The sequence below is a fragment of the Brassica napus genome, chromosome C3 (genome assembly GCF_020379485.1).
Source record: "Brassica napus cultivar Da-Ae chromosome C3, Da-Ae, whole genome shotgun sequence".
NCBI lineage: Eukaryota > Viridiplantae > Streptophyta > Magnoliopsida > Brassicales > Brassicaceae > Brassica > Brassica napus.
The window spans coordinates 39,183,876-39,195,027 of NC_063446.1; the positions used below are offsets into that span (position 1 = coordinate 39,183,876).

The following is an 11,152-nucleotide window of genomic DNA, read 5'->3' on the forward strand; positions in this document are numbered from 1 at the left end:
CCAGTTGTAAGTGCGGGTGAGTCAAAAATAACTAGAACAGAAAGTAAATGACACACATAGTTTGTTAAGAGCATCTCCAAAAGAGAACTCTATTTTGAAGTTTCCAAAACTCTACATTTGAAGTTTAAAGGTGTTCTTCTACAAAAGCAAAACTTCAAACTCAACTTCAAAACTCTTTGTATTTTATAATATGATTCTTATATTTGTCATAACTAATTTGAATTCACAAAACTTTTATAAATAACTAGCACATATATAAACGTATTACAACAATATTAATAAAATATTATATTAAAATATAAAATTTTAAACAAAATAACTTAATTAATATTAAACTTCAAGCAAAATACCATATTAATCCATAAAGTGATTTTCGTAATGCATATATAATATACTAGTGCATTTCGAAGTAAAAATGGCTCTCCTCATTTTAATTTGTAGATTAAAGATAAAAATTGTTGAAATCGGGTGATATTAATACTTGTAAATACATTAGATTAGAACAAGAAAGTAAAAGAGAAACAAAAAATATTGCTAAAAGACTAACTTTTATCGATGATATTAATACTTGTGAATATATTCAATATGAACAAGAAATAATTGTACGAAAAGACATCATCAACAACAACAACAACAACCATCTTCAGTTACACAAAAAAAATTGGACAATATTTGAAAATTTTGAAGGTTCCGGATCAAACTTACCTGACTATTAGTGTTGTTGTAATATTTATATTTATGTAATAGTTATGTCTTCATGTATTTTTTAAAGCTTTTTGTTAAGTATCTTTTGTATAGTTCTGTTTTCGAAATCTAGCTTTAAATATTTTAAATCTTATTTTAATTTTTATTTAATTTTATGTTTAAACTTGAATTTTGTAAACAAAACTTAAAATATTTATGAGATATAATATTTATAAGGATTAAACAATAAACAAGAAACTATTTATGAATCATAAATGTGATGTGTAATTGTAGGGACCAAAATGCAAATAAAAAGATGAAACTTCAATTTGAAGTTTTGAAGTTTTTTTTGGAAAGCAAAAAACTTCATATTTGAAATTATAGAGTGTCTTTTGGAGATGCTCTAACGAGGTTCGTTTCCTACTCCCCGGAACCTTGTCCAAAATTCGAATCCACTAGAATGAGAAAGCAAATTATAACCAACTCGCAAACACGTAATACAAGCACAACCCTCTTGAATCACCACTCTCTTCTATAACATGAACTCTTCAAGACAATCTCGCCTTGAGCTAAACTTCCTCAGAGTTCAGACTTTATCAGGATAATCTAACCCTGAGCTACACTTCCCATGAGTCTAGGCTTCAACCTCCAAGTCTCTAAAGGTACGTCACCAAGTACTTCACCAAGTACGTCACCGAGTACCTCAACACCTAATGCACACCAAGGATACCAACGAGCACGCCAACACCAACGCACAACTTGAACACCACAACACAACAGACAACTCCACCACACGTAACGTCAGCACCAGCGTCACAACACCAAGTACAACAGAACACTCCGTCAGACACTATGTCAACACAATGTCAACACTCAACAAGAACACAATGAAACCTCTCAATGAATACTCTTTTTCTCTTTAATCTTTGGGTGCTAGTCTTCTCATAAGGCACATCTCTCCTTATATAATAAACCTTAGATGCACTTTAATGAACTTCAATTTTCATATAAGAAAACTTCATATTCTTCTCTAAATAACACTTCCTCTCCAAGTAAAACCATTTAGCTTAATGGAAAACGTAATTTGTATTCAACAATCTATTCTCCTTCTTTTTCCAAGCTCCACTTACACACGCAATCCATGTAAAAAACTTCCTTATAAGCATCTTCACAATTCAAAACATACGTTTTGACACATGTCATGTACTACATCACAAACTACATCAGAACACCTTAGGAACTTACATCTTCAAATTTTACATATCTCCTCACAAGTCACAACTCACAAGTACCCTGTTTGATGATTTAAAACAGAAATAAAGCTGGTGGATGCACAAGAATGCTCCGCACTCGCATACGAGTTGGTGATGCTGCACCAATGGCATATATCTAGTAAACAATCATTTTTCCTTTATTGCTCATTCTGCTTACACCTTACCAAAGTATTACATTGTATTTTTTCTGGATTCTTAATTTGGAAACTTCACTTTGTTAGCTAACTTATCATATACTGTTTTTTTGCAGGTTTATCGCGACAGAGAGAATGAGAAGTGCCCTGCGAAAGTTTTTGGGGGCCCGAAGCGAGTTAATTTTTTTTTACATGATATTTTTTTTTTGAAAATTGTTCTATTTAAATTCGAATTATATAAAATATTTTTTTTGAAAAAACATATAAATTTAACACTAAAAAGTTTTGATTTATTACCTAAACATTTTCTCTACACCAGACTTTTATAAACTAAAAATAAAATAATGATCAAAAGTAGGAATTAGTAATATAAAAACAAAAATACAAATTTTGGATTAAAATGTTGGTCGCTGTTAAAAAGCTAAATCTTAGCGTTTAAATTAAATACAATAAACTATATATTCAAAATATTATAATTTGTTAATCAAATTCTATAAATATATAAAATAAATCTAACTCATAACATATACAAAGATGAAAAATGTGGATCAAATATTTACAGTTAATTAGAAGAAAAATCTTTATACTTTTACATAAAATATAGTAAAATTAATCATAAATTAGTTTTTTTTTAAAATAGAAGTCGAATTTAGAATCAAATAATAATAAAGATCTAACTAAAAGAATACATTAACTACCATGTAAAAAAAATTGTAATTAGGGACCCTTAAAATTTTACAAAATTTGTGGGTACTAGACAAATGCCTTTTTCACTAAGCTGTAAGCACGGATCTGAGAATGAGCTAAGGCTATCGAAACCACCAACACCTCAACCGCCACCTCGAGTGCAACTTGACCCATGGGCAAGATCCCGTCTCATGAGGCAGAACGCACCACCAAAGGAGGAGAAAACTTCTGACTCCGACCCATGAAACATAACTTCTCTTTTGCTCTCTCGCACCAGAAAGATCATGTTTTGTTTTCTTCACCCCCGTGTTGTCTCTCCTTCAAACCCATAGCTTTGTGTATCACCTTATTCATCAAACCACCATTTAATATATGTTTCACAAGAATAACATAGTTACTTACTTTTTACCCTTTGAAACATTTATGCAAGTTTTCTTGAAAGCATTTTACCCATCCCATGTGCTTATTGCATCTATATTATAAGGTTATCGTCTTCAACCACTCAGAAAAATATGATATGTTATATATGCTTGACATGTTTAACACTTTACAACGACATCTCTCCTCTTTTCAAAATCCTAAAACACTCAACTCTCCTTTACAACATCAAGCAGACTTCGAAGCCCACTCATCAGCCTGAATAAAACTAGCCACCGAGTAAACATCAACATGCTTCTCAGGTATCTCACTACTCCATGGAACCCTCTTCGACCTAACCGACCCCGGACCCGTATTCTTATACTCACCGTAATACAACGTCTTCAACGCGAAATCTCCGTCCCAAGGCATCCATCCCTCAGGACTAACCAAAGACTCAAGATTACAGTTTACAAACACAGTTCTCGAAAACTCCTTCCACGGTCTTCCCAAATAGTTCGTATGCCCCTTGGGGTTAGCTAGAAACTCCTTCATGTACTCATCTGTTCCGTTAATCGAACAGTTCAAGAACACGAACCCTGTGGACTGCGCAGCGTCGATCCTCCCGTGTGCTGTGATAGCGTTGTTTGCGCCACCTCCTTGGTCTAGTTTCGAATTTTTTGAAGCGATTAGGATACTGCAATCTTGGAATACAGCAGCTGAGTTACCGAATATGAAGTCCACGTTGCCTAGGATCCGACATTGTTTGTAGAATTGCCGAAGAGAGTGAGAGTAAACTGTGTCTTGGTTCCCAAGAAACTCGCAGTTTTCGAGTATTGAGTAATCGCTGTCTGACCTAAACGCAACCGCTTGGTGCGCGTCTGATCCCGCCGTGTTCTCTATCGTTAAATCACGCGCCATGAACCCATCACCGAGAATTCCTACACAAACAATAAATGATTCAACAAGACAAAAACACTTGTAACATCGTAACGTTAACATTAACTCACCGACAGTTGCAGAGTTGAACGTTGTCATCCCTGGTTGCCCTACATTCAAAGAACCCGTAATTACCGTTTTACCCATACCGTCTCCAATGAACACAACGTTCTTTTTCTCAAACGGCACCCTAACGGTTTCCTCATACACGCCTTCCCTAATCCGTATCACAAACTTAACGGTCCCGTTAGTTGCCGGCGCTGCATCAACGGCTTCCTGCACCGTCTTATAACCGCACCCTTTCCCTCCTCCGTCTTTACACACCGTCACGTCTTCCTTCAAACCGGACGGAAAACCCAAACTAGCATCCTTAACCGTACCGGAAGCCGGTTTAGTCTTCTCCCAGAACCCGTCTCGTTCCGTAGCTGGGGGAATCCACGAAGCGACGTCGTCTCCGAAACTATCGAACGAGACCATCATGCCCAGCGCTGTGCCGGTGAGCTTCACGAGATCGCCGAGGAAGGTGATGGTGTCGACGACTTGCTTGGTGTCGTTGACAGTTTTGAGCCCCGACCAGCAGTCGTACTGGTACGCGAGCGCCGCGCTCATCCACGCGCGACCGTCTTTGATCCCGCCGCCGCTCGCGACGGCGACGGATGTTGATTCTGTGCGGTGCTGGGAGTAAGAGAGGATCTCGAGGCAGATGGTGGCGATGTTCGTGCGGTTTTTGTTCCCCGCGGAGGAGTCTAGGATAGATTTGATTTGCGATTGGCCGGACTTGAGGCTCGAGAAGGAGAGGGAGATCGCGGAGTGGATAATCTGAACCGGTTTGGGATCGGGAGGGACCAGGCCCGGTTTGGAGAGGGAGGAGAAGCAGTGGTCTGGGAAACGCGTTGCGTTGCATGCGAGGCGGATCTGAGCGATTGGAGGAGGAGGAGGAACGCCGGAGGAAGGGGGTTTGTGCGGTGTGCTGTGGGAGGATTTGGAGACGGTGGAGTAGATGATGAGGGTTAGGAGGAGGAGTAGGATGGCGGAAACGGCGATGATGATGAGGATCAAGTTGCGAGAGGGGGTGTTTTTCCGGTGGGGTTTAAAGGCGGAGGAAGCGAATGGAGTGGAGGAAGAGGTGGAGAGCGAGCGCGGGAGTTTCGGAGAATCCATTGGAGAGAGATATTTATATATATATATATATATATATTTGTGTATGTATATGTACAGAGATATTGATCAAAAGATCAAAATTGAAAATTGAAATCTGAGTGAGGATGAGATTTAAGGGAGGGATGACAATTAAAGATGTCAGAAATTTCTGGGTTTTGTTTCTTTCCTCTTTTAACTTTACTTTTTTTTAACGGCTGTTAGGAAGAAAGGGGTTTATTGGTAAAATAAGTTTTTTTTACTGGTCAGATATTTTTTTCGTCGATTCAAAATTTAGCGTTTTTAGTTTAAACGGGCCGGATTGAAACGAGGTAAAGCCCATTAATATATCTCTAGACAAAAGGATTAATGAGAGAGTCATATAAAACGCTTGAACACTGCTCTTCTTCTCCTTTGATTTCAAAACCCAAAATCTAGCTAGTTGGCGCTTAGCTGCTAAGAAGAAAACGCGAGCCAACAGACTTATGAAACTGAGCGAGGGTGTGTGTTTAAAAGAACTAAACTGGCAAAAGGAGCCAGGCACACAACACTCCTACATTGATTCATGATGATAGCCTATAAGAAAGATAATAGTAACAGTAAAAAACATACGGAAACAAAGATAGTGTAAGTACATCAGCAGTTAGGGGTCAATAGCCATCGGTGTGATGCGTCTCCTCGCAGGTTTACTTGAGACGGGTGTGTTAACTTTGCTCTGCAATGGCTGTTTCTCTCCCTCAGGTCTTGTTTCTGTCATTACTTCATCGGTTTTCTGCATAACCTGCTTTTTCTCCTCACCCTCCGTGGTAATTATGCTTGGCAATGGCTTTTGTTTCTCTTCGTCTTGTTTTGATTCAGCCTGTTTACTTCTCTCGTCTGGTATTGCTTCGGTCATCAGCTCATCGGTTTTCTCTAAATCATGCTTTCTCTCTTCGCCATCCACCGGTTTCTTTCCGACTACAATTGAATTTGATGGATCAGTCAAGTTCTGGAACGTAGAAGAGAGTTAAAAGACCTAAAGGGCAAACCTGAGATGGAGACAGGCTCTCCTAGCTCGTTATCTTCAAATTCAACAAGTGTGCAATAACCATCTTGTGAGGACAGTGCTAGATATGAGGCAGTAGGCGACCTATTTAGCACAAATATTTGATCATTGATTACATTTGAAAAAAAACATGAATCTTTTGATATTCAGATCTTAGATCAGGAAACTATTATTTTTACCACGTTATATCAGTTATTGCAGCGTAGTGGAGACCTGCTAAGACTGCAACTGGAGCGACACACTCCGTGTCATATATGTACACCGAATTTAAAGTTGCAATGGCAAAGACAATGCGGTAAGGAAGCTTGAAGAAACCACCTTCTTCTGCATGATCCAAAAGGAGAATATATAAGGAAAAGATCTACATTTTAAAGGCCTTCATTCTATATTGAAAGAAACGGAAACAAGTATATAATAAGATGACATAACATGTACCAGAACTTGAACCCCGGAGTTTGAATGCAACAGGACAAAAACGAACTACTACAACCGGTTTGTTAGCACCTGGAAGCTGCAAGGCAGGTCTGCTCGCATGGAATAAAAAATGAAATGAGTGCGTGTGAGACTTTGTATTGCTTTCTACTATATCATACATAAGCTCAAGCAATTGAGGAGGTCCACAAGCCTCACGACTTCCAAACAAGAGATAGTAAGGAGTGGTGGGTGACCTTACCTTGAAAGGTCCTTCCTAGAAAAGACATAAGTTGCATTTACAGCTTCGGATGTAGGTGAAATCTTGAAAGAGCCTTCAAATGAAATACAGTGATGACAGAAACATAATTAATTATCCGGACAAGCTCTGTGATGATCTAAGGGTGGGGCTGTATTTTTAGGAATAAATTACCTGATGGAACGAGTAAAAACGATCCATCAGGTGACCATGACAATCTTCGGAAGAAAGAAGGCAATGTCTCATCATGAAAGAGATGGGTTTTCACCGTCTGCAAATAATAGTCATGGTGAAATCAGGGATACCTTATATTCGCAACAAATCATGAAGGTAATTCTTCTCTCTCTTACCTTAGTGTCATCTCCTCGTTGCTGATCTGCTTTAGTGATAACATGCTGACTAACATAGTTCAACTTTTCACCACTTTTACTCTTTGCTTGAGGCTTATTGACATATATCCGGCACGTTCTGTCCGAGCTAAGAGAGGCTACGTACTTTGACAAGGGGTCCCAGGCAACGCCTTGAACATAATGACAGTGGGCATCCAGTATCTGATGGACAGAACCTTGTAGCAAAATAGGGAAATCTAAGAAGCAAAAAAATCTGGAAGCAACATTATCTGTTCTTTTAATTGTTCTCACCTTTGTTAACGTCCCATATAATGCAAGAGTTGTCCACTGAGCCAGAAATCAGAAAAGCATCATCAGGAGACCACTGAAGATCCAGGACATCCTTTCGATGGAATCTAGCAGGGTAAAACAAAAGTCAAAAGTATTCTCTTTGCCTACATTTCTCCTCCAGAGATAATGAAGTAACATGCTTTCCACCATGTGATGTGACTAGTCTACATTTGAATGATTCCATGAAACTTTCATAAGCTATCCACTATGTTACTTACTAGTCTACAATTGCGCACTCTCCCCTCTTGATACCAATTAGCAACAATATTGAAGATGGTTCTTGCTAGCCTAACTGATTACAAAAGCATGACAACGTAGCTTATGATTAAGAAGAAAAGACTCACGATAACGACTTGTGAACTTTCCAGGACTGATTAGTTTCACTAGGATGCAACTTCCATATGATAAGCTCGCCTCCTGCATTATAACGAAAACATAACTGCGCAATTGGTTACACTAAGCATTCAATATTGACATAATGATCTATAACAACATCTTTGTATTCGTACCGTCTGCTCCAGAGGCAAGCAGTTCCCCTGCAAACCATTAAAGAACAATCGTCACCACTAGGTAAGCACATATACAAAGCATCTCTGATAACACAATGCTTGATGCAGTATAAACTCGAAGCTTGTCTAAGAAACAAAAGTACTAACCAGAGCGAGAGAAACGAATGGTATTGACAGCACATCCATGGTAAGTAAGGCTGCTTTGGTAAGATACACTGGGAATCTTCTTCTCCGCTTGACCAGAGTTTAGTAGCCATAGCTGGAGGAAAAAAGTCAATTTAGTCAATAACCAATAACATTCTTTTTTTTTGTCTTGAGCAACGACCAATAATATTCCTGATTCTCTAAAATGCATCAACCCAATTAGAAGACCACACGCTCAAAAAAGCTAGCGACTTTCGAACAATCAAGCGGAACCCAGATCCTCAATTGGATGAAATCGAATTAATTTCCGGAAATTGCATTACCTTGATATCGTAATCGGCTCCGGCGGTGGCGAGTAAACCGGAAATCGGGTGAAAGTCAAGGGTTAGCACAGGCTTCCCGTCGTGCCAGCTGATCTGTATTGTTCCTCCCTTCATCTTGCGGGTAACGGAGAATGCCCCAGATTCGTGGCGGATTTGCTTTCTCGAGAAAATTAGGGTTGATTGTTTAGTGGGGAAGAAGAAGAAGAAAGAGAGTACTAAAATGGACTCTGTCACTCTGGCGCGTCTTTTGGGCGGGAAATATATTCTACGTGTTAAATGACGATTTTGTCCCACCGACTAAAAACCCGGTTAATCCTGACCGGTCGAATTCAATGATTAGTCATTTTACACTACTCTAGTCGCTGACCTACATAATACATTCGCATTTGAATAATGCATTTCCACGTAAAACTCAAAGAAAGTCATACGTCTTTTGCTTTTAATTCGCAGATCAATCGACGTCGTCTCAAAAGTAGTAGCAATTATGAGCTCGATAATGGTTCTGCTTTTATATATTTGCATAACAACAGGACGTTACCTTTCCCTTTTAAAAACCTTATCGCCATTTCAAATGTCTTTAACATATAATGCATATCGATAAAGCAAAAGCAAGTCTTTTAACCCCCCCCCCCACCCAAATCTTTGGCACTAAACACGACTTGAGGATTTTGTATGTTTTGAGGAAAAAATCTGTAGCGTAGATATTCAGATAATGATCTCAAATATAACATTGTTCTGTTTAACAATTTGAAAGCAAGTAGCAGAGGAGAAGAAAGATAGAGAAAATGTATTAAAACTTACAAATTCCAAATTTAGTAGAGATTTATAACTAACATAAAAATTACAAATAGAGATTTTGCCATTTTACCAAAGTCTTTTTTTTTGTCTTTTTAAAAAGGAAAAATAGTTCAACAATAATCATTCGGCAAGCCGATCAAGAATCCCGGAGACAACACCGCATATACGTCTCAAACTCACTTCACGCCGGCGAATCTCCGTAGGATAAACCAAACCTTTAGCTCGCCGGAAAATATTCCGACAAACGTTAGGATAATCCTGCGCCGCCAACATATGCATGTAAGCATAGTCATAAGCTTCATCATCAAGATCTTGAACCGTTAGCCGAAGAGAATCAGCTGCCAGAGCATACTTGTCGGAGCAATCTTTTAAGACCTTCTTGAGGACGGTGTCGTTTGTGGCGGCGGCGGTATGGTTTCCGGCTATGTAAGTGGCGGTTGCCGTGGCGCTTTTCATACCAACGCCGACCATAATGGCGGCTAGACCTTTTGTGTCGGCTGTGAGGCTTCTTGGGTCGGATTTGAGAGCTGAGACGCAGAGGCGATAGTAGTTTGTGGTTTTGCAAGTTGTTTCGATTGTGGTTGTGTTGGATTTGACTGACAGTAGGGTTGATGATAGGATAACCAGGAGGAGGAAGATGGAAGAAGTAGCCTTAGCCATTTCAAGAATAGGATTTTGAGCAGCTGTTTATGGAGAGATATATAAAGAAATATGATTCTTTTGTCTTATATCCTGAGTAATAAAAATAATAAAGGAGAATATATATTTGTTTTGAGTGGTAATCGCAATATGATATTCTCGATATCTATACTATTAAAGCAGGATCCTATTGTCATAATTACCTTAGAGACATGTTTCTTTCACTAACATTGCATGTTTCATTAAGGGCAATTAAGTAATATTAATAACAAATCTATATTGGGTCATTATTTTTGGATCCAGCCCAAATCATTTGGGCCTATTAAAAAATCAGATTCAATTCTCACCTTTTTTTTTTTCTTTGGACCATTGAGTCAAAGTTCAAATAATTTTTTTTCAACTATTCTTAATTATTATTTTTTTCTTTTCTTAATATAATTTAAGCATTCATAAAAATAATTGAATTTTTTTATTGAAAAGTATAAATTTTTATTAAAAGTATATAATTTTTTAATTAAAATATTAACCCCATAATAAAATTAATTTATCAGAGTTATACCAACTTAATTCATTAAAAAAATAAAGTTTAATTTTTTTAACATAAATAGTCATTTAAAATGAAATACGATAAATAAAGATAAAATTTTTAAGTCTTTTATAAAATAAAATACAAATGTATGAAAATGTGACATTTACTAAATATTTGTCAATTGAAAAAAAAAACAAAAATAAACCCGCGCTTTGAAAGCGCGGATCAAAATCTAGTTAATGTGTTAATTCTGTTTCTGTCAGGTTGCGATATAATATAGCGTGTTAACATGTGAAGAAAACTGAATAGGAATGGGTTTTATACTTTTAGTACTATCAGCATGATACATAATATCATTACCCGAGGAGAAAACTAAGTAGTTGTGTACTTAATGGAAGTTTAGTTACAATCTACAAATTGTAAAGTTACAATGTGAATTTCCTTTTATCAACATTATGGTGTGCGAATCTATAGACCATAGCTTCAAAGACATGATGATGAGTTATGTGTTGGTTTTTGCATCTTGGAACTTTGCGAGGTGTTGATCTGTGCTATGTGCATCATGTGATGAGTACGAATCAGAAAGCTTTGTTTGGCTGTTTT

At 37.6% G+C, this 11,152-nt stretch overlaps 3 protein-coding genes across 3 annotated transcripts; all 3 read right to left on the bottom strand.

Moving 5' to 3' along the window:
- Positions 1-3,281: 3,281 nt before the first annotated feature.
- On the bottom strand, positions 3,282-5,392 carry LOC111204630 (probable pectinesterase/pectinesterase inhibitor 64). The gene is made up of 2 exons (XM_022699760.2): positions 4,147-5,392; positions 3,282-4,077 (listed from the first exon to the last, which is right to left on the bottom strand). The coding sequence occupies exons 1-2, from the start codon at positions 5,234-5,236 to the stop codon at positions 3,386-3,388; spliced, it is 1,782 nt and encodes a 593-aa protein (XP_022555481.1). The 5' UTR covers positions 5,237-5,392; the 3' UTR covers positions 3,282-3,385.
- Positions 5,393-5,716: 324 nt separating this feature from the next.
- LOC111204631 (chromatin assembly factor 1 subunit FAS2) lies at positions 5,717-8,836 on the bottom strand. Its single transcript, XM_022699761.2, has 12 exons — positions 8,584-8,836; positions 8,264-8,375; positions 8,117-8,143; positions 7,952-8,024; positions 7,569-7,672; positions 7,278-7,492; positions 7,102-7,198; positions 6,931-7,003; positions 6,693-6,781; positions 6,437-6,581; positions 6,241-6,341; positions 5,717-6,169 (listed from the first exon to the last, which is right to left on the bottom strand). Exons 1-12 carry the CDS (start codon positions 8,695-8,697, stop codon positions 5,856-5,858), a joined length of 1,464 nt encoding a protein of 487 aa, XP_022555482.1. The 5' UTR covers positions 8,698-8,836; the 3' UTR covers positions 5,717-5,855.
- A 513-nt stretch (positions 8,837-9,349) lies between these two features.
- LOC125583559 (cell wall / vacuolar inhibitor of fructosidase 2-like) lies at positions 9,350-10,176 on the bottom strand. Its single transcript, XM_048750666.1, has one exon. The coding sequence runs from the start codon at positions 10,039-10,041 to the stop codon at positions 9,502-9,504; it is 540 nt and encodes a 179-aa protein (XP_048606623.1). The 5' UTR covers positions 10,042-10,176; the 3' UTR covers positions 9,350-9,501.
- Between the last annotated feature and the right edge of the window lie 976 nt (positions 10,177-11,152).

Coding starts and splice junctions, on each gene's coding strand:
- LOC125583559 (XM_048750666.1), bottom strand. CDS start 10,041: ATGGCTAAGGCTACTTCTTCCATCTTCCTCCTCCTGGTTATCCTATCA.
- LOC111204631 (XM_022699761.2), bottom strand. CDS start 8,697: ATGAAGGGAGGAACAATACAGATCAGCTGGCACGACGGGAAGCCTGTG. Junction 7,199..7,277: donor AACGAGGAGATGACACTAAG/GTAAGAGAGAGA, acceptor TATTATTTGCAG/ACGGTGAAAACCCATCTCTT. Junction 6,342..6,436: donor GCAATAACTGATATAACGTG/GTAAAAATAATA, acceptor TGTGCTAAATAG/GTCGCCTACTGCCTCATATC.
- LOC111204630 (XM_022699760.2), bottom strand. CDS start 5,236: ATGGATTCTCCGAAACTCCCGCGCTCGCTCTCCACCTCTTCCTCCACT. Junction 4,078..4,146: donor GTTCAACTCTGCAACTGTCG/GTGAGTTAATGT, acceptor TTGTTTGTGTAG/GAATTCTCGGTGATGGGTTC.